Source organism: Cyprinus carpio, chromosome B10, assembly GCF_018340385.1.
Source record: "Cyprinus carpio isolate SPL01 chromosome B10, ASM1834038v1, whole genome shotgun sequence".
NCBI lineage: Eukaryota > Metazoa > Chordata > Actinopteri > Cypriniformes > Cyprinidae > Cyprinus > Cyprinus carpio.
Genome location: NC_056606.1, coordinates 20,100,105 through 20,127,068, shown reverse-complemented (window position 1 = coordinate 20,127,068; position 26,964 = coordinate 20,100,105). Strand labels below are relative to the sequence as shown.

At 37.4% G+C, this 26,964-nt stretch overlaps 2 protein-coding genes across 3 annotated transcripts; one reads left to right on the top strand and one right to left on the bottom strand.

Annotated features, from left to right (window-relative positions):
- Window positions 1–5,984: 5,984 nt before the first annotated feature.
- On the bottom strand, window positions 5,985–10,331 carry LOC109059676 (nuclear receptor subfamily 2 group F member 1-B). Of its 2 annotated transcripts, none has more exons than XM_019076847.2 (3): window positions 9,469–10,331; window positions 8,018–8,545; window positions 5,985–6,529 (listed from the first exon to the last, which is right to left on the bottom strand). In XM_019076847.2, exons 1-3 carry the CDS (start codon window positions 9,872–9,874, stop codon window positions 6,255–6,257), a joined length of 1,209 nt encoding a protein of 402 aa, XP_018932392.1. In that variant the 5' UTR covers window positions 9,875–10,331; the 3' UTR covers window positions 5,985–6,254. The 2 variants fall into 2 exon arrangements, with proteins under 2 accessions (XP_018932392.1, XP_042589047.1); XM_042733113.1 differs by having other exon boundaries at window positions 8,018–8,542.
- A 6,787-nt stretch (window positions 10,332–17,118) lies between these two features.
- Window positions 17,119–23,147, top strand: LOC109059703 (arrestin domain-containing protein 3-like). Its single transcript, XM_019076875.2, has 8 exons — window positions 17,119–17,587; window positions 19,820–19,901; window positions 19,985–20,132; window positions 20,243–20,345; window positions 20,449–20,705; window positions 20,790–20,946; window positions 21,191–21,333; window positions 21,425–23,147. The coding sequence occupies exons 1-8, from the start codon at window positions 17,308–17,310 to the stop codon at window positions 21,491–21,493; spliced, it is 1,239 nt and encodes a 412-aa protein (XP_018932420.1). The 5' UTR covers window positions 17,119–17,307; the 3' UTR covers window positions 21,494–23,147.
- The last annotated feature ends 3,817 nt before the right edge of the window (window positions 23,148–26,964 follow it).

Genomic DNA, 26,964 nt, shown 5'->3' with positions numbered 1-26,964 from the left:
TGCAACTTTGGAAAAAAATTGTTACAGATAGATATATTTGTCATTTTTACATCTTGGTACAAATTGGTATAAATTCACACTTTGTGGTGGTTGCTCTGCTACCATACATAGTTTTATTTCTGAGAGAAAGAGAACTGCATCACTCCCAATGTATTTCTCAGTCAAGTCGCATAGAAGATAGCGCATGACTTCAGAATGAGGTCTTCTGAAGGCCAGTGCTTCCTTAATTAGAAAGAGATTCGACTTCAAAGAAGCATAAAGTGGATTAATACATATCCGTCCTGAGAAGCAGAAAAGGTGAATGTGAAATGTCCATTATAAAAGTTTGCCAAAAACTTCATGATCTTTGTTTTTCGCAATTAATTAATGTCAAAAAAGAGGTGTTAAAATTATCTATTTGAATGTGTATTTATCATGCGTTAGAATAAAATGTAATACTAATGTATTAAATATAAAGTGATAATGAGGACAGATTGCAGCTTAAATGGAGAATCATAATTAAATCAAAAGTAAATTTTAACAAGTATACTATCATCACCCTCTCGGTGGTGTCAGTTGGAGTTGATGTCTGGGGATGTGTGCACGCGTGTGTGCGTGTTTGAGACACTAATGAGTGGGCTGTCGACAAGCTGTTGTCTAAAAAGTTGTGGACCCCACAAGACTGCGTTAGATCAGGGGGAGGAGGGGTGATATGATGACCCTGCAATGACCCCAACAACACACTTACCTTAATATTATATACTCTACACCATCTTTTAAAACACGCTGATTTTGAAGTGTCATATTTGATATATTTGTAGATTCTTTAGTTGAATTGAGCTGCTTTTACCATGATTTCAGTTACCAAAAGTGACCAAATGTACCTGAAGTGTAGTTCACAGAGACTTTATATGGTTTGTGGAGACCCTAACTAGAAGCTAATTCACTGTGACTGTTCTTATGTCATCCTCAGGCCGTCTGGAGTGGATTAGGGATGATGTTCATGTGCAATACGGTGGGCATTGGGGGGAAATCCATGTTTACTTCATTAGGAGGATTACTATAGTCTTTGGAGAGAGCATTCTATCAACACTTATTAGCAGTGTGCAGTATTTAATAGTAATACACAGTATTAACAGTGGTGAGTGATGACTTGCTAAAATATACAGTAAGATGATGCATTTTCAGTGGATTTTACAATTGTTTTGCTTGAGAAAACATCTATAGTTTTTTAAATCTGATTTAGTCTATTTAGATTTGCATTAAATACAATGTGATTTTCAGTAATCGAGATCTGGCAGCAACTGTGCATTTTCCTGCTTGGAGCAATTTGTGGACAGCTTTTCTTGTGCATGAAATCACCCTCATGCCAACAAACCAATGAGAATGTGGAGCAATAATGCCGATTCGTAGCAATAGAGGGTAGGCGCCAAAGCTGTTGTGGATCCGCTCACCCCAATTCTCTACATAACTGGCACAGATCTGGAGAAAATTACAGTCGTTTGGCAAATGAATAATTCACAGATGGTTACATACACAATCGTAGCATTCTATTATGTAAGCTTTATGTTACACGACAAATGGGAATTTATAGTAATGTTAATATTAATTAGCCAGAATTTACGCTGTTTAGTCTTTTGTTAAACTAACAAAAGCCTTTTATGACATCATCCTTTTAGGAAGTGACATCACTTTGGTGGCAAAGTGGACAAACATCAAATGAATTAAAGATGGGAATTATGTTTAATTTTTTTTTACAATAATTTCATAATTTGGATTTTAAGCTGTTTAGATGTAAAATCACATAACTAACAAAACCTTTATGATATCATTTTCCAGGAAGTGACAAATCAACAGCAGAAGCTTCAGGAAGTGTGAATTTGACAAATTCTGTGAGTAATGAAAGTTTGTTCACTTTCATACTATGGAAATCCTTGGTTAAACACAATAATATTCATTTTAATTTCTAAGTTACAGATTTTAAAATGTGCTGCATGTTAAGAATGACCCATTAGTCATTGTCATTTCAAACTGCAGAACACTATTTTTGCATATATGCATATGTTTATATTAATTATATTATATTATATTATACAACTTAGAAATCAGTGGCAGTCTTGTTCATGTTTATGTGTACCATATCTTCAGAACACTTGAATACACACAAGCATATTCATTTTTTATTTTTAAGATGCAGAATTCAAAAGGTACTACTTTTGAATATTCTGAATTTTATTTAGAATTCATACACTATTTATGCATGTTTTAAATGCACGTTTCTACAAATTCTATTAGTATACAACTTTTAAAAATCTTAGCCCCAGTTCTGTATATTTTCATGTGTGCAACTTCTTGTAAATCAGATTATGGTTGAATAGACCGCTTGGACAATTAAAAACCTGTATCAATTGCATTCAGGCCAGGTTGCAGATGAACAAAGGCTGATAATAGGCCAGACAGTAAAGTGCTCTGCAATTACACCAGCAGGACGTGATTGACTGGGAGAAGAACAGACCATGTCTGATCATCAGTGAACAACAAAAGAGCCGGTACCATCTCTGATCGTCCGAGAGACAAAGACAAATTAACCTTGTTGATCAAAGCTTGCTTGTTAAATTCAGGATTTTAGAATGAGCTCTTTTGATGATGAGTAAGAATATAAGTTGAATTAGTCACAACACACAGGACATTCAGCTGGAATGACAGGAAAATTACTAAATTGTAATAACGATTGTATATATTTTACACCACCATTCAGAATGTTTGGGGTCTGTGAGGTTTTTTAATGTTTTTGAATGATATCTCTTTTGCTCACCACGGCTGCATTTATTTGATCAAAAATACAGTAAAAACTGTAATAATGTGAAATAATATTACAATTTAAAAGGACTGTTTTTTATTTGAATATGTTTGAAAATGTCATTTATTTCTTTGGTTCCAAGCTGAATTTTCAGCATCACTACTCCAGTCTTCAGTGTCACATGATCCTTCAGAAATCTGTTGAAGAAATATTTCTTATTATCATCAATGTTGAAAACAGTTTTGCTGCTTCACACAGAAATTCTGTAACTGAAGTGGAATTTAAAAGCCATTCTCATAGATTCTGACAATTGGCTGTGTTGTTCAAATCCACTTACAATATTATACCTGGATGCAAGTGAGCTAATTGAGCTGAGACAAGGAATATAATAGAGACTGCATTAAAGTCTTAAACCAGGATTTGGACTTCCCCTCCATTTCCATTCCAGAAAGCCTATTGTCCATTACCAAGGATCCAAGACCCTATAGGTGACATGTTGTGTTAACTTGATTCAGGTAGACAGCACTCCCATCTCCAGATTGTGCTGTAATCATCCTTTCCTAGTATGCAGCGTCTTTACAGCTTGATAATCCAACTAAGACCAGTAAGACTATAATGCTGTCCATGACAGGAAGGCCTTCATCAGGGCCGCCCATATTTACATGCCCACCTGACCTTTCTTTCAATTACTTTTTTATCCAATTTGCAGGCATAAACAATTGCTTTCTTAGCACTATTTTCCTCACAAGTGTCTATGTTTGCATTCCCACACTAGCAGCTTGGACAGAGTTTCCTCTAACAGCTGTACCCTTGATCCGAGCACGTATCCTGATACTGAAGTCCAGCAAAGACCCTCCTCGTGGCCATCAGGAATCCCCCTGTGGACGAGCCTGCGCTTTATTCCGAGCTCTAGTTCTCCTCACGGGTCCCCAGGCACCGCCGGGGTCATGGCTAACCCAGGCACGGTGTCAGCAATTCATCTGAGATGCCACGAGTTCATGATACACCTCAGCTCAGGAGGAGATCCGCACATGATGAGAGAAGTGTGGGGTCACAGAGTTCACAATAACTAGAGACTCTGGCTGTCAGACTCCACACAGGAACACACACTGTATAACTGGGGAGATGCCATAGACTTCTGTTGGTTTTAGCTATGTGAAGCTTTACAGACTGCCTGAAAGGATATTTTTTAGAAAGTTTTTTCCAAAAAGAGGTTTTGTCAGGTTTAGCTTAATTCTGAAGACAATTTTGTTACCAGATTAAATCCACACAGAGATAACAATAAAATAAAAAGCTTTGTTATAAGATAGAAACTCCAACAACTTGATTAAAAATACCGGGATTTTGTAGCATGTTTTAGAGAAAGGACAATGTGAAATTGCAAATATTTGTGCTACGTTCGAGTAATTTTCAGTACAAGGACTTTAAAGTCTAGAAAAACGAGTTTCTTGAAATTGTTGCTTTTCGCGCATGCGTATTTCTATACTCGATAATCATTAGAATGGCAGGCGTGCCTAACAATTAGAGCTGTCATAAAGGTCAGAATACAAAAATCAGTTTAAATTTAATCGAGAAATTATAAATGAAGTCCTATTAACTCTATATTAAGTGACGACAAATTCTTTTTTTGGTTTGGGGTAGAATTTCTGTCTAAAACCATTTATAGGCTACAAAATTATATGCTACATTTTACGTATTTTGTAGCTGATGAACCAGGGCTTTTGTTTTTAAAAAAAAAAAAAAAAACTCTTCGACTTCAATATTATCATTTTCACGACTGGAAACTGCTTGTAACCACTGTTCAATATTGCAAATATAGCTTATCAGGACTCCGATATTATTTATTATAGCCCATAGGCTATATAAAACATTATATATTTATATACCATCATAAATAAAAACGAATTTCTTTACTGCCTTTCTCTGGAAAATGAATGATGAACAAGCAGTTTGAGATATGGCAGTACAGATTGAAATCCAGCACAGAAGAAAGGACACAAACTTTATAGTCCAATTAAAATGAATCAGGCTTCTTGAAGGCTGATCTGACTGATGTGATAAGATCACAGCGCTTTCCTGACACATCTGTACAAAACACATCTCACCTGTCCAGGTTATCATCGGTCTGGGAATTGAGAACTGTTTTGTCTGTCTCTATCTATCAGATAAAAATACAATATTTCTGCTAAACATACGCCTTTACAGCCAAAACGATCAGTCAAAACTCGCCCAGAGAGGTGAGTTAGGCTACCTATTTGAAAAAGTGGCATTTTGTTTATTTATATAGGCTAACAAGATATGACACTGCGAATTTATATTTCTTACTCAATTCAAATTTAACGTTTCCACTAACATATTTTATGTTTTATACATTTAAATGCTATATTTTATGACTTTACTGTCTTCTTACTTGTCTAAAAATGGCTTAGGCATGTGAAAAACAAAAATAAAATTCACCAATTCTCAATCAATTCTTCTTAATACTTTAGTTTTAATCCATGCATAAAATGAATAAATATACATAGCTATAGCTTTTAACTAAACTGCATATTTTGTTGCTTTGCGTGTGTTAAACTGTGAATTAAATAACTGCTTATAAAGCAAAATAATCAATTTTGTGTAAATATTTAAAGGTAAATGTTAAAACTAAAACGGTCTCCTACCTTAAGGGACTATTGTTTTAGTCTCTTTGCATCACATTCTACAAAATATCTCAAAATACTTCAGAAAAGAAAGAGAAAGAAGCGCTTCAAGCATGATAAGACCGCAGCTTTACGAAAATGAACTTTATTAGCGAACGTACAAACAAAAGCACATTTACGCACGAAATGATTAATGAAAATTGTTTAATCAAATGTTGCATCTTACATCAAATCCATCAGTCCCCCTCGCCCACCCTGACAGCCAAAAAAACAAAACAAAACAAAACAGGTTTGAAGTGAAATATTTCATACCGAGAAAACATGTTGGAAAATACACCAATAATATTCATTGTCGAGCCTCAGAAAACCTTAAGTGCTGTGGTTGATTGTTTCGATATATGAAGTTGATGAGCAGTAAAATAAATACAGCAAAATAAATAATTGTTAAATCCATTGTCTCCGCTTCTCAGTTAAAACAAACGTGGTATTTTTGTTGAACGTTTCTAAGGTAGGCTAACATCAATTATTTGTTATTTTGAATCAATGCATATCCCTTTCTTCAAAAAAAAAAAAAAAAAACTAAATTAAGACGTTTTGCATTTAAGATGGACAATTACACTGTTGAATAAGTGAATCAAAAGTTATTTTTTAAAGTCTTTTTATGGCACATGTGATGGTTGACTGTTAAGAGTAGAGATCAGGAGAATGAGGGTAAAGATATCGTCACATGTTCACGAATATCATATAAACAGATAGTTTCTGCATCATCCGTGACTGTTTAGTTTTTCATGTCTGTAAATTCTCACCAAATGTCCCCGACTTTTCTCTCCCTCTCACTGAATGGACATGTAGGGCCAGTTAAAACTGCTCCCAGACAGCAGCATATCCCTGATGAGCGTCTCAATGGGCGTTTTACCCACCAGTCGAACGAAGAAAAGCTGCTCTATGACGGAGGAGGACACCATCCGGAGCGCGGGGAGTCTCAGCAGCAGCTTGCCGAACCGCGTGGGATGGTTCGGGTACTGAATCCTCACATACTCCTCCAGAGCACACTGAGATTTCTCCTGAAGACCTTCTATGTGCGGTACGTCTGAAAGGCCGCATGCATCTGCATACAAATGAATATAGCCATTAAACACACACCATTCAAAAGAATAACATCTCTGTCACACACGTTTACATAGGCTAAATCTTCAGTGTATGCACAGTAAACTTATTTAACAAGGTTCAGAAAAACAGAAATCGTAGCCTATAGTATAAGATAAAGCGTAAGCATTCATTTATTTCCTTGATAAACACAGGATTAATTCATTTAAAAAAATCTAATTGTCTCAAAGTAGCTTGACTTACAATCTAAATTAGCTAAGTCGGTAGACAAATATGCTTTCATTCAAGAAAGCATCTGCCACGTTAAACGAATAGCCTATAGCCTAGGATACCGTGTGCATTTCAGTTTCTTAATGTTTCTCATAAAAAACGACTAAATAGGCTACGCATGGATACGAGGAATTAACGAAACGAATAAAGCTCTGAATGCTGCATTATTTGTATAGAATAGGCTCTATTTTGAAAGTTTAATAGAAACTTCTTAGAGAAGAAGAAACTCCTCAAAATAACAGTTTGGGCCACACTGTGATGTTATACACTCGGTATTTTTAACTAATCTGTATATAGGCCTAAGTAGGCTATATTAAACTCTTTTTTGAGAGTTTTGAAAAGTTTGATATCAGCATGTGACCTTTAAAGGGTGCATTTTTCTGTCCTTAGCCTATTTTCTTGACGCATTATGTCTTGTGGCCCAGTTTTAATCAAAACAAAATATTTTTGTTGAATATTACATTAAACTACATTTGTTTTGGCGATTCCTGTAACTGAAACGAAAAGCCCGCGTATACTGTTGCTATAGTAACGCCCCGACTAAGCGAATTTCTGTTTAGCGCTCTTCTTAAAACTTGTTATCGAACTCAAGCGCGCTTTGCTTGAAACGAACGTTGTTTGAATGTTGCTTAAACGTTGTTTAAAAGTTGTGAACGCGTAGCTTAATTATTTTCAAAAATATATTTGAGAAGGCCTTTTGATTTTTCCTTTTTTGACACGATTCAAGCCTTAATGGAGGATGGGTTTGTGTAACATGCGAATTTCCATCATATATAATGTAGGCAGCACTTTGCTAATTGTTTTAAATTATGAAAGCTCACACATCTATGTGTTCAATTCTGAAGGACTATAAATGACATATTTAATAATTAGTTTGTTACATTAAAAAGGAACATTTAAAATAATAATTTAAACCTAAAACATTAATGTTGCTTAAATATGTAACCTGTGTGTAGATTTAACTTGTCAAACAAGATCTAATTGAACTTTTATACTGAGCAGCCTAATGCTGATTTTATATATATTTTTTTGTTTTATATTATTATTCAAAATTTTACATCATCGAACTAACGCCTTTAATCAGATTGTGCGCAGATGGTACTTTTTTTACAGACTGACGGTCCATTATTTGAAACAAACTCCGTGGAACAAATAGGATTATGCTATAGACAATCTCATTAAACTGTACAATAAATACTTGCTCTTGATTCGGGCCTACCTGATGTGAACAGCACTATTGCTTTGGCACAGCTGTATTCAGCGGAGTCCACCTGCAGGGCCTTCAGTTTCTCCACCTGTTCCTGGAAGAATCGGATATGATCCATGAAGGCCACGACTCGGTCCGCGGACATCGGAGACGCGTGAAGCCCGGCGGCGGCGAGGAGAGGAGCCACGTGGAGAGGCATGGAGCTCTGCGCGGCGTTCAGAACGAAAAGTTCACTCCAGGTGAGTCTGAGGAGAGACACCTGATCCGTGATTTGGAGATCAGGAAAGAAAGGGATGTTCCTCGCCCATTCCACCGCGCTGAAGAGCAAACGGGCCGCCAGCTCGCAGATGTTCTCAATGCCCATGATGTTCCCCGACTGCATGCACTGGTTTCCGTATCTGGAGGCTGGATATGGCTCGGCCCGAAGCAGGAGGGATATGTATCCGGACAGGTAGCATTGGCCACTCAGCGGGTCTCCGCTGGTCAGCGCGTAATGGCTCGGGTTCGGCTGATTCGGCGGCATTCTTCCTCGCTGAACCGCTGTCAAAACAGAGTTAGATGGAGAAGAAATGTGCATAGAAATAACATATAATGTTAACGTGAATAAATATCTCTCATCTTACTGTATGTAGGCTGGATTATGTACACTCTCAGAAAAAAATATACAAAAGCTGTCACTGGCGAGGTACCCTCAAATTCAAAATATACTAATATTTACCATTTAGGTGCTAATATGTAGGCTACACCTTAGGTACAAATATCTTTAATGTATTAATTTGCACTCTTTAGTGATAAATAAGGGACAAAATGTCCTTTTGAAAGTGTACCGCACCAGTTTTTGTAACTTTTTTTCTGTAAGTGTATATGCACTACAATCGTGGAAATAATCTATCTATCTATCTATCTATCTATCTATCTATCTATCTATCTAAAACACACTGTTCACACAATTAAATATGAAAACAATATACTGTAAGGAACTATACTCTGTAATGCTCTTAATATTTTATGCATTTTACACTAAAATATTAATATGAAATGAAATCTGTTCTAATGATACAATAACGTAACTTTTCCGGTCCAGTAATTGAATGCAGACTAAATACGCGGTCTTAATGTAGTTGCTTAAAAGTTGATTTTGTAAATAAGGTTATATTATAACACGAAGAAGAAAATGTTTAAAATGTTTTCGAGAGATTTTTACGTTCAGAAGTAAAATCCTTTGATTAAATTGTTTTTGGCCTTGAGCTACAAGTTGTACAGTATTCAGGCTAGTGTAGGCTATATACAAGTTTATTAATGTTGTGTTATATTAATTTGTATTATGAATTTTTAAAAATACCTCTCTTTATTTTTATTATTAATTTTGGCCAATTTCTCTTTCTTTCTATCTATCTTTCTTTCTTTTTTTCTTTATACATTTTTTATGTGGGCTACAAAAGAAGAATACACTGCGCACTCACCTTCGCGTCTCATGCCCACTTTCAGGCATTTCTTCATGCGGCAGTACTGGCACTGGTTCCTGTGGTGCTGGTCCACTGGGCAGCTTCTGTTGGCACGGCACGTGTACGTTAAGTTCCGCCGAACGCTCCGCTTGAAGAAACTTTTGCATCCCTCACAGGTGAACTGTCCGTAGTGCTTCCCGCTGGATTTATCCCCGCAAACCACGCATTCAATGTGCTGCTGATTCTGCGCCGAGTTCTGTCCTTTATCCTCCGCGGAAGGCAGTCCGGTGTTTGGAGAGTGCGCGGCTGCGTTCAGGCGGTGGTGATGGTGGTGGTCTCTCCCCGCTCCGCTCTGATCATCCAGAGATCCCGCCGGTGCCAGTTCCTCCTGCGGATCTCTCCACACGCTCACCACCATGGCCATGGCTGGACTGCGAACCTTTTACTCGTCTTCTCCAGAATTATTCAAGATAAAGAAGGCCGGTCGTGTTTTATCCATGCAGAAGAGCCAATTGATGTGGAAAGCGCATCGATGAGACTGGAGATATGTGTCCAACAAGACCAGACAGCTAGATTGGATATAAAACAGTCGCGCCGGAACTCCGTGCTGGTGGTGTCTTCGTGCGTAAAAGGGACAATCGGAAATCCCAAATGAATCAGATCCGAGGAGAGCAAAGACGCGGTGTAACGTAGCCTTCTGTTGGCATGACTGACATGAGCATGAATGGAAGACTTCAAATTTAACTAAAAACAGGAGTATCCGTGAGAACAGAGCTGAACGGACTCAACTTTGGCATGATGCTGATCCAAATGGCCACACCTTCACTTGGTCTTACGCGCTTCAGCGGTGGTCTATTGAATGGTCTGCATTATGGACCCCATCAGGTATTAAAGCACAGAAGTGGGCGGCTCCTTTAAGCTCGGAAGCTCTGTTTGATTGGCCATTTAGCTCACATCCTTCCAAAGGCGGCTGGATGCAATTATGTGCTTCAAGTCACTTTTAGCAAACACTGAGGCTTTTATGCGTTTGTATAATTTCTCATATTGGACATGTATAGGATATAACTTTTAAGCTATTCAAAAGGTAGGTTATACTTTTTATCCTCACCACTATCTGTACTGAATTCATTCTCCAATCTAATAATCAATGTAGATCATTTATCATTTTTACAATTGATTAGTAGTAGTCTACAGAATATTTAATCTGATGCTCACGAGTGTAGAAAAATAGAAGGACTGCCACCTAGTGTGAATAGAATAATTCTTTAAAAAAATACTTATTTTATAATTTAAAAATTATATAAATTTTTGTTTCAGGGACTAATCAATTTTGATATTTTGGGCTATTATTTTCCATATATTCTGAAGGATTTTACAGAGGGGTTTGTTAATGTATAATTTGCCTATAACATTTTATGGCTAATAATAATATGATGAAATTTTATATTTGCTTTCTCACAATTTTTCTTATTTATGGAATGATAAAAAAAGAGATCCAAAACCCCCTTATCCTATTCACCTGTAGTGTCTTGCTTTAAATATAAACAACCAAGGTATTAATAGGAGTAGCTATATTCTAAAGATATTACTAATAATAGTGATTGCACTTCCAGCAGCAACTATTCTTCTCATGCATAATTCAGTGAGTTCAAGGGTCAACATTTTGCTTTGAGTTGCTGGTGAACCTCAAGGCTCTGGATGGAGCAGAGTCACGTGATCGGTGGCATGTTTGTGAACAGGTTGCAGGAGCCGCAGGTTAAAGGGTCAAAGCGATACAATGAGCAAAGAAAAGGACAAAGCTCAGGGTCAGAGGTCAAAAGTAGGGTCACTACTCCAAAAACAATGTGCTCAAATTTACAAACATTATTATCTTAATTTTTCTACACATTTCTGCCAGGAATATCAACTATATGACTATATATATAATAATATAACAAATTATATATATAAAAAATCAATATCTATCATATAAATAAATATTATAATACATTTTTGCACTGTAACTTCTGTTCAGTGAGTCCAGGCTAATATCAGGTGCGTAAATCGCAGCAGTCGACACCAGCGCTGGCACTTTATGTAACAAAAGGGCCACAGAGGCTCAGGGGCAGCGTGTGGTGTCAAAGGCCATCGCATTTCACATGCAGATGTGTGACCTTCGTGACCTCTGGAAGGACTGAGCTATTTGGAAGCCAAATGCATGCAGCTGGATCTCTGAGAGTCTGAATGTACTCCGGCACATCTGCAGGTGTGAGAGCACACCTGGATTATATAAAGCAATTCAGGGCCTCCATTATACAGCCCTTGATCTGTATGTCACATTCACAGATGTAACTCATTTATTTCTGATAGCCTGGACTGATTGTGAAATATTGATTAGTGTTGAATCAAAGACTGTGTGTAACAGGTACTTAGTGTGATTATTGGAAAATAAATAACTTATCTTCTTAAGCTTTGAGATTTGTGATCAGTATATAAGAGTATTGATTATCTACATATGAGGGTCCTTAACATCCATTTAAAGGAAGGGAGTTTCCATATTGGGTTAAGACCTCAACACACCACCATTAAACACAGTCAAGGGCTTGAAAATAGTACTGTGTAATAGGGTTTAAGCTCAACAAGCTCAACAGATGCGATGATTCCACATATACTCTATTATTCTAAACCTAGGTAAATGAAGTCCTGGGTTAATTGCTTCACGTCTCACACTACTCATACATTACCTGGGGTTAAAAATTAATCCTGGGTTTTCAAGTTTGCATTCACACTGTACATTCCTAAACCCTGGGTTAACATTCTCATTTGCATATTTGCAGTGTCTGCATCACAGATTGAATGAATGCAGCACGAGACCTGTTTATATAAAATTCTAATAGGCAATTATATATTCCAGACTGTATTATCTAGTTTTTCCAGAATGGATTTTACGTACTGAAAAATGTAAGATCAAAACATTTTCTTCTTCCCCCGGAATGAAAGGGCTTAACCCCAGGTTATCGTCATTCTAAACCCAATTTAAAACTTGGGTAAAGGTACTTTCATATGGTTAGCACAGCTTTTTACCCAGGGTTATGAAATGTGTTATTGCAGTGGCAAACATATTAAAATATTGAGCTTTACACACTTGAAATAGTTAACCCTGGGTCATTCTAAACCCTGGTAAAGGGAATCCTGGGGTTTCTTCATGTTTCACACTGCTCATAATTTAGATGGGGATAACAATTAATCATGGGTAGCCATAAACTGACGATTCACACTGTGTGCTCCAAAACCCTGGGTTAACATTCTTATTTGCATATAGGAGCGCAGCATGTGACATTTACTACTGTTTACACAACGCAAGCTGTTTCCGTGACTGTCTAAAGCACGTGGGTATGAATCACGCGATTAAATATGTTAACCATAACATTTTAACACCTCTCCGTTTCATATTGTACAAAGTAGCGGAGTTTCATATCCCCAGGTAAGAAGCGGTGTTTAGAACGACGATAACCCGAGGTCAAATGCAGTGTGAGAAGGTGCTGAATGTTATGGTTATAGAAACAGACACCTAACCACGTGTTTCGTATTCACGTGGACAGTCACGGAGATAGCGGCGTTGTACATTCGTTTTAGTGTTTGATTGGGAAAATGTCAAATGGTGATGAAAACAGATGAATTGGAGTTAAGAAGAGGCTGTTCTTTATGTTTACCTTGACAGTCCACCGAAAAGTCCATTCTGGAAAATAAAGATAGTTGCCTACTGTATATAATACGAAGATGTGCAATGGTAGAGCTGTTATATAAACAGGCCCTGACACCGCGAATATACAAATAAGAACGTTAACCCATGGTTTAGGAACAGATGCAAGATAACACAGGTTTAGAATAACCCAGGGTTAACGATTTCAAGTGTGAAAAGATCATGATGGGCGTTGTGAAGCCATGAACATTCCAACCTGATAGTGAAGTAATTTTAAAAAGCAAATTTAATTTTAAAAGGTGTTTCATAAATCACCTTTAATGGAGAAAAAAAAGTTATGTAACTACCAAATAATTTGTCATTCCCTCCCCCTCTTTGTTGACAAATTAGATGTACGACCTGTCAACAGAATATCGGATAAGTCTGACTCAGATGAGATTACACAGAACTGGTCTGTATCGTTTACCACTCTGTCAACAGCTTGGTCCTTCATGTTTACTGGGGGACAAATCTGTGTCAAAGGTCACAGGACCCTCTGTTGACCTGCTGAACAGATGGAAGCTTTTAGTTTCCCAGGCTGTCAGGAATCCCTCTCCAAGTGTGGGAAAGACTTGAGTCTTCACATTACATCATGGCTCTTAAACACACACACACACACACACACACACACACACACACACACACACACACACACACACACACACACACACACACACACACACACACACACACACACACACATTATACCGGTTTTGGCGAGGCACTGAACCTACCACTAAAAACAAGTAAATGAATTGTTATAAATTAACAGTTATAAAATAAATTGGTGATATAGATTAAAAATACATTGGTAAAAGTATAAGTGCTGTAAATTTGTGAAATCTTCATTCACCTACATTAGTAAGTGTGCATGGATGCTTCACTTTAATAGGATTGTAATTTTAATTTTTAAATTATAATTAGATATATATTTCAATCATTTAAGAGCCAACAGTCTAATGATATTATGATAAAAGCTACCCGTATCCATCAGCGTTTTGTAAGGTCTTCAATTTAAATACTAAATTTGACCTTTGAACTCTGACGGTGACCTCTGACCCGGAGAGAGCAGACCTGTCCCCGCTCTGGAGGATGGAATTGATAAGATCATTCAGTGAATTACATAAAACGAAGAGTGGGAAAGGTAGAAATGGATCCATCATCTCAGTCATGGCCATTGTTTTAGTGTGACAGGACTTTGTCTGAAAGAGTCTTTGTCTTGAGCTATAATGGTCATCCAATGAGAATTGATCTGAATAGAATCAATTACTTGACAAAATTGTTCCAGAATCTTTATTCTCATAAATGAATGGGGTTTTGTGCTCCAGATTTCTTTGTGAAAGCATGTATGTTTTACCTTTTACATCTGATTGATAGAGTTTGTGCTGTAAAATATGGGACAATTAAAATACTGTTTTTGGAAATGACATATGTATTGTTCATATTACACCTTTAGGGACCATGCAATAGTTGAGAATAACGTAAATTTATCATTACATTTAGCATGTCTGTAACAGTTGTGCTTAAATTTATGTTGGTAATTTTAAGTAATGGCTCAAGTTCATGGGTCTGAATAGAGCTTTGCTGCCATCTGCTGTTGAGTATTTGATAAATAATATGGACTTTTATAATGTAAGTTTCATGTTCAAAGAAAAGTGTATTTTAGATTATATATTTGGTCATTTTATGTATAACATGTATGATTGTGTATTTCCACCTGATACAGAAATCACCTTATATGGATATTCTGTTGGACACAATGTCTCTGTACAAAGTACCATTTTTGATGGAATGATTGTCATTCTAAGGAAAGTGAAAAGTGAAAGTCGTGACATTTGCCAAGTATGGTAACCCATACTCAGAATTGGTGCTCTGCATTTAACCCATCCAAGTGCACACACACAGCAGTGAGAAGTGAACACACCGTGAACACACACCCGGGAGCAGTGGGCAGCTATATCCAGCACCCGGGGAGCAATTGGGGGTTCAGTGCCTTGCTCAAGGGCACTTCAGCCATGGGTATTGAGGGTGGAAGAGAGCGCTGTTCATTCACTCCCTCCCACCTACAACTCCTGCCAGCACCAAGACTCAAACATGCAACCTTCGGGTTACAAGTCCAAATCTCTAACCATTAGGCCACAGCTGCCCCCTAAGGGTGTGGAGATCGGATGTTGTTCCTCAGTTTAAGATGTGGTTGACTTATCTTATTGGAATATTGCACATAGAAAGAGTCTGGTATGGAGTTATGGATAATCTTGATTAATTTTACAGTATATGGCAACCATTTCTAGGCCCAGTGTCATGCTGACTCTCACCAGCAATGTAATAATTAGTACGCTCTATGCCCACTATTGAGTGCTTGTTAAATTTTCAGCTGAAAACACCTATATGCCCTAATTGTTCTTAAAAGTGTGCTTTTCTTTTGTTATTTTTTTTAATTATTATTTCATGTATAGTTTTGTTTTTTTGTTTTTTGTTTATATATATATATATATAAAATGTAAACTTAAAAAACTTTGAATTGTTGGCAACTAACTGAAATAAATAAAAGCTAAGACATTTACATTTATCAGACGCTTTAAAGCAACTTACAGTGCATTCGGGCTAATATTTTTTACCTAACATCTGTTCCCTGGGAATCAAACCCACAACCTTTTGCACTGCAACACAATGCTCTACCACTGAGCCACAGGAACACTATCTGATGTTGTGTTGATCTGATATAGAAATATTAAAACCCCTAAAAACGAATAAAAATGTCAAACGCATATAGCAAAAATTAAAACCAAGCTGGAAAAAAACACATAATATATATATATATAAATATAAATATATATATATATATATATATATATATATATATATATATATATATATATATATATATATATATATATATATATATATATATATATATATATATATATATATATATATATATATATATATAAAAATTGGACGTGGCAGCTACTCTTCTTGATTTCTTCAGCTGAAGTATTTTGTGTCAGGCATATTTACAAACATGATAAAAAAAATATAATAAGAAATTTAAACAAAAAGTTTCACAAGGATAATTTAGCTTCAACATTTTCTCTTCTTTCCCACAATATAATTTACATTTATGCATTTAGCATACTTACAAAAGCGACTTACAAAAGAATACCATTTACATTGTACTTGTACAGTACATTATACCAAATATTAAAGTACATAAGATTTATCCTGTTCTGTCAAAGTCTGAAGCAAAAGTTTGCTTTCTGTCTGAAGATAAAAGAATAAATAAATAAATTAAGAAATTAAAATATGCATTAACCACCTAAACAACTCAATCAGCAATGAAGAACCAAAAAATAACTATAAAAGCCCCGTGCTTGAAATGACGAGCTTTAACAAAACATTAAAACAATACATGTCATGAAAACATCTATTAACAATACAGCCATATATATGAAAAAAAAATAATCCACATTATAAATTTTATCTTAGCTGTTAAAGCTTGCTAATTTAGTCTAAAACTCGTTTTTTATAAAGTCTAATGAGTGATTTCATTCATGCGAGTACCCTCAAATTTAATTAACCATATTTTCACTTCTGTTAGATGTCAACAACGCATGAACAATTTTACATCTGGATTCAAGTGGGTTTGTTTCTATTTCCTTCCACTTTGTTTTGTTTCACTGTGATGCTGTATTCACTTTTTATTTTTGTTTCACAGCACTATGCAGTATTTCTTCCAATCATAATGTAGGCATACTATTAAGCAGTCACTAGTTCATTAGAACACTTTATTAAAACACTTGGATGTAGGAGTCTGTGAAGACAGGCTACTTTTAAACAGACACTGAAGCATAGGAAGGCGGAAGAAGGGAGCAGCAGCAGCAGCCTAATCGATTGCGCATGCGCAGTCCGGTTGTTTTTCCACCGAACGGAGGTATTAAAGCAGAGTCAGAGCCAGAGCGCAGAGATCCAGCTGCGTCTGCACATGCAGTTACAGCAAAACTCAATGAATGACAGACAAGTATAGCACTGAACCTGCCTGCAGCCTTTCTGCACGGCACAACCCTCGGATGATTTCTTTCACAGAAACCTCTGACAGATGATTCGCTCTTTTTATTTGAAATAGTGAGATTTCCACCATGGTGCTCGGAAAGGTGAAAAACTTCTTTGTCAGCTACGACTGTCTCAATGACAGCAATGTCCCTGTGTTTGCCAGTGGGGACTCTGTCTCAGGTCGAGTGATCATTGAAGTTACCGGAGAAATTCGCGTGAAATCTTTGAACATTCACGCCAAGGGACTGGCGAAAGTTCGCTGGACTGAATCACGCAATGCTGGATCCAACACTGCCTACACACAGAATTTCACTGAAGAAGTGGAGTATTTAAACCACAGAGACGTCCTTATTGGACATGATAGAGGTAAGGAGCATTTTAATGAAGCACTTTTTATTTATGAAAATGACAGATGCTCCTTACATTGTGTCTTTTATTTGCTTGCAAATATACAATTTTTAGTTTCCACTCTGTGAACAGTTTAATCCACTGGCATAGGTAGAGAGAAACAAGAAATAGCTACAATATTTCTTTATGAACCATTATGCAGATGATGCTTGGTTGAAACGTCTTCCTTGCTACCAAAGAGTTTATTTCAGTAATACTGGAAATAAATGTAAAAACAAACATCTTGGATTAGATGTTGAGTTATTTTAATAGCATTCCAGCAAAGTGAATGCTTAAATGAAGTTGTTTGTTTGAACACCAGAGCTTATAAACAACAAGCCCTTCTGTCCAAAACAACCAGTTCATCTTTAACTTGAGATATTTTCGGCGATAAACGTTTTTTATATCGATATTCACTATGTAATCATATTGTGACATGCGGTTTTTTTTAAATTATAAGTTACAGTTTCTTTCATAGACGGTTCTGGTAAGTTTGTAGCCTTTGTTAGAAGCGGTTTAAACCTGTTCAGAAACTGGTGGAGAGGGGGTTGTGCGGACCGAGCCTTTGCTCGCTGATTGGTTGAGGTCAATCCTATCTCTTCGCTGATTGGTGGAAGTGCTCGTGTGCCCCCGGTGATATCATATCTTTGCCCAAGTGTCAAGACTGCGATGCAACTTATTCGCAACAATGCAGCACTGATTGAAAGTTCATCAAAATGTGATATTTTCATTCTTCACCTTATGCATCATTCTGCATTTAGTATTTTTGCCTAATAAAGAAACTGTAACAGCAAGATGAGTGAATTCGCTTCCTATGCCACTGGAAGCATATTTCACCACAAATTTTACAATGTGTTTATATTCTGCAAATTTTATTAAAATATCAGATTCAACTTAAAGTAGGGCTGCACGATTAATCGCATGCATTTGTCATGCGTGTCTCATCAGTAAAGCCGGTTCCGTGATTAGCGGTAAATGTCTGTCACCTGTTTTCAAACGGGAGCGGCAGTTAATACACAGAGCCGTAGTTCACTGACACTGACAACTACGCAATATTCTGTTCGTAATTGAGATTAATCGCATTCGATTATGAACACGATATTGCCTAACTTGTCAGTGAACTACGGCTCTGTGTATTAACTGCCGCTCCCGTTTGAAAACAGGTGACGCATATTTACCGCTACGGAAACCGGCTTTACTGATGAGACACGCATGACAAATGCATGCGATTATAATGTACTCTGTAATTTTTAGGTATGTTGTCAAACTGAACTTAATGTACTCTGTAACAACCATTAAAGTGATTGAGTTTCTGTATTCTGTAATGAAGTCTTTTCTACTAATAAACTAATGCAAACTGTATTTATATTCGTCTTGCGTTTTTTTTTTTTTTAACCTGTGTTTCTTTTTCTTTTACACCTAAACCATGCTGCAGTACACATGTGGCTTCCTTATGGGGGCGTATTCAAGAGAAAAACGCACCGGCTTAGCCAATCAGGAGCCGACTAGTAATATATGCATGAGGAAATCCGGCTGAGAGAGGCTGCTCGCGCCGGTTCAGTCCGGTCCTCTCTAGCTCTTGGCTGCCTTCGAGTGACAGGCTCATAGTTATTTACAGCAGGCTGTGGAACTGCTGAGGTGGCAATAAAAAGAAGAGAAACATTAAATACATTTAAAAAAATAAATGAAGGAAAACCACTGCTTCATCATGTTAATGGCAGATTATTCCTGTATTTATTTAGGGCCATAATTATTTACACCAGTCTGTGGAATTGCCGAGGTGGAAGTAAAAGAATGAACAAAAGCTATGAAAATTCATCAAACACAATATATTTTACTAAAAAATAAACCATACTTATATTCATTTCGGTTGTGAATTTAGAACATTTCATTTTTAACTAGTTATTTTGTTTGTATGTTCATATATTTAAGGTTTTAGTGATGTGACCAGGTTCACCCCTTTTTCTTTTGATAAACATACTACACTGAATTATGGACAGTTTGTTCTTCTGTCCCCACTTCAAAAAGCTTTTGTAAAAACTGCTGACATTTTTTTTGTATTGTTTTAAAATGTAGTGTTCTATTCCTATATTCATTGTAGCACTAGACAATGTGGGTCGTATCTCTGTATTTGTCTTGTGTTTAGGATTCTTGAGGAATATTACAGGTATACTATATTGGTATATCGAGTTTTATTCTTCTTTGTTTTAGATGATGACAGCTGTGACGAGGGCTTCACCATTATTCACTCAGGGCGACACGAGTTTCCCTTCAGCCTCGAACTGCCCCAGACGTAAGTAACTCTCCTGCCTGATTATACACATATATAATGTATCGACCGAAACGCTTACATTATTTTTTCATGTCTCTTTCCAGGCCTTTGGCAACATCCTTTGAAGGCAAACACGGCAGCGTACGGTACTGGGTGAAGGCGGAGCTTCATAGGCCATGGCTCCTGCCCATGAAAACCAAGAAGGAGTTCACCGTCTTTGAGCACATTGACATCAACACTCCATTGTTACTGGTAAGAGAAAAGCATTTAAAGCCTAATTAATTTATAATGTAAAACTGAATTTTTGCTAGAGCTGTTGTATGATTTCAAAGGTTCATATATTGTCACTTTTTCATTTATAGTCTCCTCAGGCTGGCACAAAGGACAAAACCCTTTGTTGCTGGTTCTGCACCTCAGGGCCTGTATCACTAAGTGCCAAAATCGAGAGGAAGGGCTACACTCCAGGTGAGATGACAAACCTGTTGGTTGGTAGACGGTTAGCCACTAGTTAATTAATACGAAAGTTTTATCATTCAGAGTCAATGAATTTGGTTGGTTTTCTTCGCAGGAGAGTCCATCCAGATCTTCGCAGAGATTGAAAACTGCTCTTCCCGTGTGGTCGTGCCAAAGGCAGCCATCTACCAAACCCAGACCTTCTTTGCCAAAGGGAAGGTCAAGGAGATCAAACAACTCGTAGCTAACCTCCGTGGAGATTCTCTACCCCCTGGCAAGAGCGAGACTTGGGACGGCAAGATGCTGAAGATCCCACCCATTTCGCCTTCCATTCTGGACTGCAGCATCATCCATGTGGAATATTCACTCATGGTGAGTCTACAATCTGTTTGATTCATGACAAAGCAAACTGCATGCCAATATCTGCCATGAACTAACCTCTTGCTTCTCGAACAGGTGTATGTGGACATCCCTCGAGCTGTCAACTTAACCCTGAACCTGCCCTTGGTGATCGGCACCATTCCCCTCCACTCTTTCGGCAGTCGCACCTCTTCTGTCAGCAGTCAGTGCAGCATGGCTATGAGCTGGTTGGGATTACCTGAGAGACCTGAAGGTATGGCACACCTCCTAAACTTGTTACCTAGACCCTTTAAATTATGGGTACTCAGTCCTGCTCCTTGAGGACCACCTTCTTTTAGAGTCTACTTCCTAGAGTCTCCAGTTAATCCAAAGGCACATCTCCAGGAGTGGGACTGAGCCCAGTTGCTAAAGATAATTCATGACTGTTTGACATTAAACAATCAGTTTAGAAGTCTTTTGTGGTCTAATTGTTGTCTCTTTGTCCTCAACTCTTCTAGCTCCACCAAGCTACTCTGAAATAGTCACCAGTGAGGAGCGACAGAACAACTTGGAGCTCCCGGCTGTGAGAGATGAGATTGAAGGACCACTCTATGCTTACATCCATGAGTTCCGCTTCCAACCGCCACCTCTGTATGCTGAGGTGCGTTGAGTTCAAAGACTTTTTGTAGCTTCCATCTTGCTAATGCATTTGAGGTTCTGTGTTCTCAAACCTTGTTCATCTCCCTTGATAGGTTGATCCCTATCCTGAGCAGGTGTGTGGCTCCATGGACAGGAGACCAGATACCTGTCCATCCCGCTGAAGGAGTGACCACACCTGACCAGTGCTGTCAGGGATCTCTTATCTCTACAACCTCAACTGGGGTTTGTTCTTCCTTCATGAGGAGGCATGAGTAGCCATCTTGGTGCACAGATGGATATCCTCCAGGAAACACTCCCAATCCGAGTCGAGTCCAGCTCAGCGGCCTCTAAAATCCGCTGATGATCTTGAGTGATTCCCTTCCCCTCCATTCTTGGTGAAAAGAGTACATACAAGATTTGTTCGGAGAAAACTGTGCCCTTGACACCAAGATGGATAAAACGCAACACCACTAAGTGTGAGAACAGTGTCCAAACATCTCCAACCTTGTTTTGGATGTGATTCTTCACTTATTCGAATGATCAGACCGAATCATCTTGAAGATTTTTTGGTGACCATTATTCTAAGAGCAACAAATAACTCCAACCATCCTGCATCCACTCCAACAAAACAATGACATACTTGTCAATTGTTTGTCATTTCTTGACTTAAAAGAAGTGGCTTTACCACATTGATTTTCTTGAAACGTTTTAAGAACGTTGTAAACTGTAGATGTGGATACAACAAGACCTGCTGAAAAAAGCATTATGGATGGGATTCTGACATGCCATGTTGCCTTTCTGCTGAAAAGAAACTGCGAGAGCATCAAACTGAACATGGCACTGATTCAAGTGGCGAAAGAAAAGAGACCATTGATGGCGAACGAAGAGGACTCTCATCGAGATGCAAGACATTCTTGAATTAGTCCTCCCGCTCATGCTGTTACAAGATACGCAGAGAACTGCACTCCAGAACTCATTTAGAGCCTCGTACTATATGTGCAACAAAGAGCTAACTAGAATTTCTTTTTCCCTACTTTTCTGACTGTGGACTGTTTGCATAGGCCTTCTTTTTGTTTAATGACAGCTAGCACTTTTCATCGATTGCATTCAAAGTGTATACTGAAGCTTGGCTAATATGATTCACAAGTTTAACAAACATATGCTCTGACGTTTACATGTGATTTTAGCTATGTTTGTTTACATAAATGTGCTGTTAACAGACAAACTAGAGTCACTAGCTACATGTTCAGACTAATGAAACTATCTTTGTGGCCTTGGCACAAAAACCATGTTTGTTTTTATCACTGTTTATGGCTGAATTTGTGCGCTGTGCTGACATATACCTATAATTAAAAAAGGGACTATGTATTTTTTGTGAACTGTATGCATCCTTACCTTGATGTTTGTGCTTTGGGTCATGGTGAAAATTGTTGCTGTTTGTTTTGTTTTCTATTGTTTTATCTTAGATACTACGAGAACATTCTCAAACATGCACTTCCAGGGAATTAAAGAACCCTCATAAAGACTGAACATGTAATGCATACTGCATATAGGAAGCGATGTTACTCTTCAGTCAGGCTGGTCCAGAGCTAATTAAACTGGCTTCCATTGTTTTCCTTTTCAGGGGTTGATGGGTGAAATGGATATTAAGCTACTCCCAAGTCGAACGGTGCAATATCCGCTGTGTTTTCAGTGCGTTTCCACATAGTTTTGTATTCTTGGCTTGTTTCTAACTTTTGTACCATTTTCTAGGTTGTCTATATGATGTCAATTTTTTTTATGTTTGTCTGTTTTTGCTCCAATCTGTTTAAATAAATATGCCATTTTATACAAAAACTAAAGTTTAGTTTTTCTTTTATTACTTGTTTGAACATACTTCAAGAACACCAATTTACATGAGGAAACTTGGTTTTCATATTTGAAAACATATTTGGCAAACACAGGTGTTCCTACATGTTCAGACAAAAACTCCTGGCAACAAATCACTTTGACAGAGTGGAAATGAGGTTGTATATCATAGTCAAGGCTATTGCTTGTAAAAAAGTACAAAAAGATCCAGAGATGGTGGTTACATCATGTGCTTTGCCATGTCTAGAACTATGACCAAGGTTGGTAAAACATGATGGGATTGAATGTAAAACAACACAAAGTACGAATAGACAGACGGGTGTTACATATCCCGAGGCGAGATCTTTAATCAGTTCCCTGTGTTGACAGACTTCATTGTGCAGCTTTTCACCACCTGCATTTACATTACGTTTGCATCTAAATTGTATGCAAAACAACCCCCAAAATATAAAAATACAAATTTGTGGACATGTTTATATGATTCTACTTCATTATTGAGTTGTTTGGCTTCACGGGCTTCAGCTTCCCTTCAGAGGAAACGTCTTTTCCTTTCCGTTCTCTTGGCATTCCAGCAAACAGGCCATCTAAGGACCAGATGCTGACCGAACACAAGGAGTTCATTGTCTGTGCGCTCACAGACCTCATGTGCGCTAGGAACGCTTCATATTTTCCACTCCTCTTCCCAGGCTCAAACGGAGCAGATGTTTGCTCCCAAGAGCTGTAAGTGGACCACTAACCTACTTTTCCTCCGCTGGTCAGGGATAAAACTGGATCTCTTCAGCTCATTAGAGCTCATTGCTGTAAATGAAGTGTAAAATGCTCAAGTTTACAGCTGGAAATGTCAATTAAATTCAGAGAAACATCAACAGAGTAATCACTAGGATTGCATAGAGTTTTTAACAAATTAATTTCAATACACATTTATATATGTGAATGACCAGGGCTATTTGACATAATTTCTTAAGGGAGGTTTGTTTTTTAAAGTGAGCCAAAAACCTCAGTAATGGCTACAAAAAGACTTATTTCTTTAAATTTAGGTGACAACATCCCATAAAATCAGGAAATGTTGTCATACTGTATCTAGGCTACAGAATGAAGACTATATGTTTGAAATGAACATCCAAATAAGATTTTTTATTTTTTTTTTGCAGCAAATCAGCATATCAGAATGATTTCTGAAGGATCATGTGACACTGAAGACTGAAGTAATGATGCTGAAAATTCAGCTTTGCATCACAGGAATAAATTACAAATATATTAAAATGAACAAATTTAATGTAAATAAATAAATGCAGCCTTGGAGACTCTTTTCAAGACCATTAAAAAAAAATCGTAATTAATTCAAACTTTTTTTCCGGCAGTGAAACCCATGTGACAGCTAGCCCCGGTCTCCACTATAATTGGCCCCAAAACACCACCCTTTCCAACACACAAGTAGAGGATCAAGTGGAACTGGGTGAGAAGTGCGTCTTAACGGAACACAATGATTATGTAAAATCTTCGCCCTAGGCTCATCTTGACAAGTCTCAATAATTCAAGTGTCTCTAGACATGTTCGATAGGTACTTTAGGTGATGAACTTGACAAGGCCTGTGTCAGGCTGTGTATGCAGCAGGTGTTACAGCACTGCAGGATTAACCTGAGGAAAACCATCAGCCTGCGTCATCTGCGCTCTGTGTGCAGGATTTAAACCGCCGTGCATGCTTCAGCACATATGAAAGAGAACATACGCCAAAGTCTAGACGAGCAGACGAAAGAATGTCTGTTTTGAAAGTTCTGTGAAGGAGCTGAAACACAAAGCAAGGAATTTGAGGTTAAAATATCTAAAAAGAAGCCCTAAAACAAATATAATTCACCTATGATACCGCACAGAAGTGCATGAAGGTGCTCCCCTTCTCTCCCCTTTTACATAATGTCATGGATCTAAATATGGGATTGAGGACACTTTCATAACTGTAACATTAGGCCAGAAGCGGCGGGACATGTTTCTAAGAAGGGACGTGCTCCGCAAGTCAGAGATTGTCCGTCGGTGACTCTGCTGCCCGAGGGGTCAGTTCTGACACTCGACACCCCGACTTTCAGCTGAGTCAGTGTTACCAGTGGTCAGCAATTCAGGCCCTGCCCCCTTTTACAGACATTCTGCAATGCCATTGGTGCAGGAGTGCCAGATCAGCTTCTGACTGGCTGCCACCTGCAAAGTCTCTGAAAGGATTCTGATATGATTTATATATTATATTAAACAAATAGTATTATATAAAATTAAACAAATATATTATATTAAACAAAGTTATACATCTATTAGTACATTAAATATTTAAAATATTTTATATATTTTATATAAATATAGCTAATAAAATATAGCATTACCTTTGCGAATTATATCAATTATAAATATAACACATTCAAATTCTGTATTATATTATATTATATTATATTATATTATATTATATTATATTATATTATAATTATATTATATTATATTATATTATATTATATTATATTATATTATATTATATTATATTATATTATATGAAGTTCCAAACGTAGGTTCTGGAGGAGCCTAATCATTCAGTTCTGTCAATCATCATTACAAGCTTATATAAGCAGCTCTCATTGCGCTGTCACAGCTCAATTCTTCCGGCATCCCTCCACCTCCCCATCTCCTCCTCTATTTCTCTTTTTTCCCTCTAGATAGTACTGCCTAGGGTTCGAGCCTCCATTAAGGACAGCAAACCAAGTTTGTTTACCATTAACCATCAGGACTGTTTGGGCAGGCAAACTCGTGAAATAATATTTTGAAAATTATAAATCATAGCATTGCTTTTGCTTCAGAATCAACTTTCTCTCTTCTGTGATGTTTTAATTTAGTCTTTTGATTTTTTTTTTTTGATTTGTTATCAAGCTGCATCAAAGCTTTACTCTCACATCTGAGCTTTAATAATTATTATTAGCATTAAGCAACAAAATAAGCAAGGGCAACAATAATTCTTTGTTTTTTGGCAACTTTGACCTCAAGCACACCATGCAAATGAGTCATGCTTGTATTTAATGCAGTGACACTGCGTGCAAGTCTCATTTCGCTCGCTTGCTGTTGTTGATACAAAGGCGGCCACTGTGAAGTGATAATCAAGAACTGGTTTGGACTGGTCTACGACGGAGGCGGCCTGAGCGGCAATCTAATAGCTCTGCGTGTGCGCTTACTTCTCAACATACATACTTGGGAGTGTTGAAATATTTTATCAGGGCACATTCAGCCCCGGGCTGTGAAGTGGAGTTCACAGGGAGTGCGGGCTGTCCTATAAGTGCCCGCAGCTCTCTCGCCTTACAGCTCGGGCCAGTTCAATCCGGCTGCCATTGACTTTTAAAGGAGCTTATTTTAACCTGATCCGTCCATTCATCTCTGTAAATAGGCTACACAAAATATCTTTGACTAACTTTACTGGTTTGTTAATGTCAATATGTGCAGAGCTGGGTAGATTACTTAGAAACTGTAGTCCGTTACTGATTCCAAATTACATAAAAATTACTGTTAATAACGTAATCCATCACATTACATATTTTAGGTAATGTAATCAGACTACCTTTTGATTACTTTTTAGATTACTTTTTACCCAAGTTGTTCTTCACATTGATTTAAATAGGACAGTTTCATATTGATATAAAAATACAAAGACTAAGAAAATACATTCCATTCTGTGTAATTAATAACATGAAGTGCATTAAACATTATGTTACTTTAAAGTTTCCCAAACTGGGGTTTCTCAGGGTACTTCAAGAAAATATATTAGATGAATGATGTTGAGATG

What these genes read in the sequence shown, in the direction of transcription:
- LOC109059703 (XM_019076875.2), top strand. Translation starts at nt 17,308, where the DNA reads ATGGTGCTCGGAAAGGTGAAAAACTTCTTTGTCAGCTACGACTGTCTC. An exon ending in AGCCTCGAACTGCCCCAGAC is followed by an intron (nt 19,902 to 19,984) that starts GTAAGTAACTCT and finishes GTCTCTTTCCAG; the next exon opens with GCCTTTGGCAACATCCTTTG. An exon ending in CGCCACCTCTGTATGCTGAG is followed by an intron (nt 21,334 to 21,424) that starts GTGCGTTGAGTT and finishes CTCCCTTGATAG; the next exon opens with GTTGATCCCTATCCTGAGCA.
- LOC109059676 (XM_019076847.2), bottom strand. Translation starts at nt 9,874, where the DNA reads ATGGCCATGGTGGTGAGCGTGTGGAGAGATCCGCAGGAGGAACTGGCA. An exon ending in AGTGGGCATGAGACGCGAAG is followed by an intron (nt 8,546 to 9,468) that starts GTGAGTGCGCAG and finishes CTGTTTTGACAG; the next exon opens with CGGTTCAGCGAGGAAGAATG. An exon ending in AATAGTGCTGTTCACATCAG is followed by an intron (nt 6,530 to 8,017) that starts GTAGGCCCGAAT and finishes ATTTGTATGCAG; the next exon opens with ATGCATGCGGCCTTTCAGAC.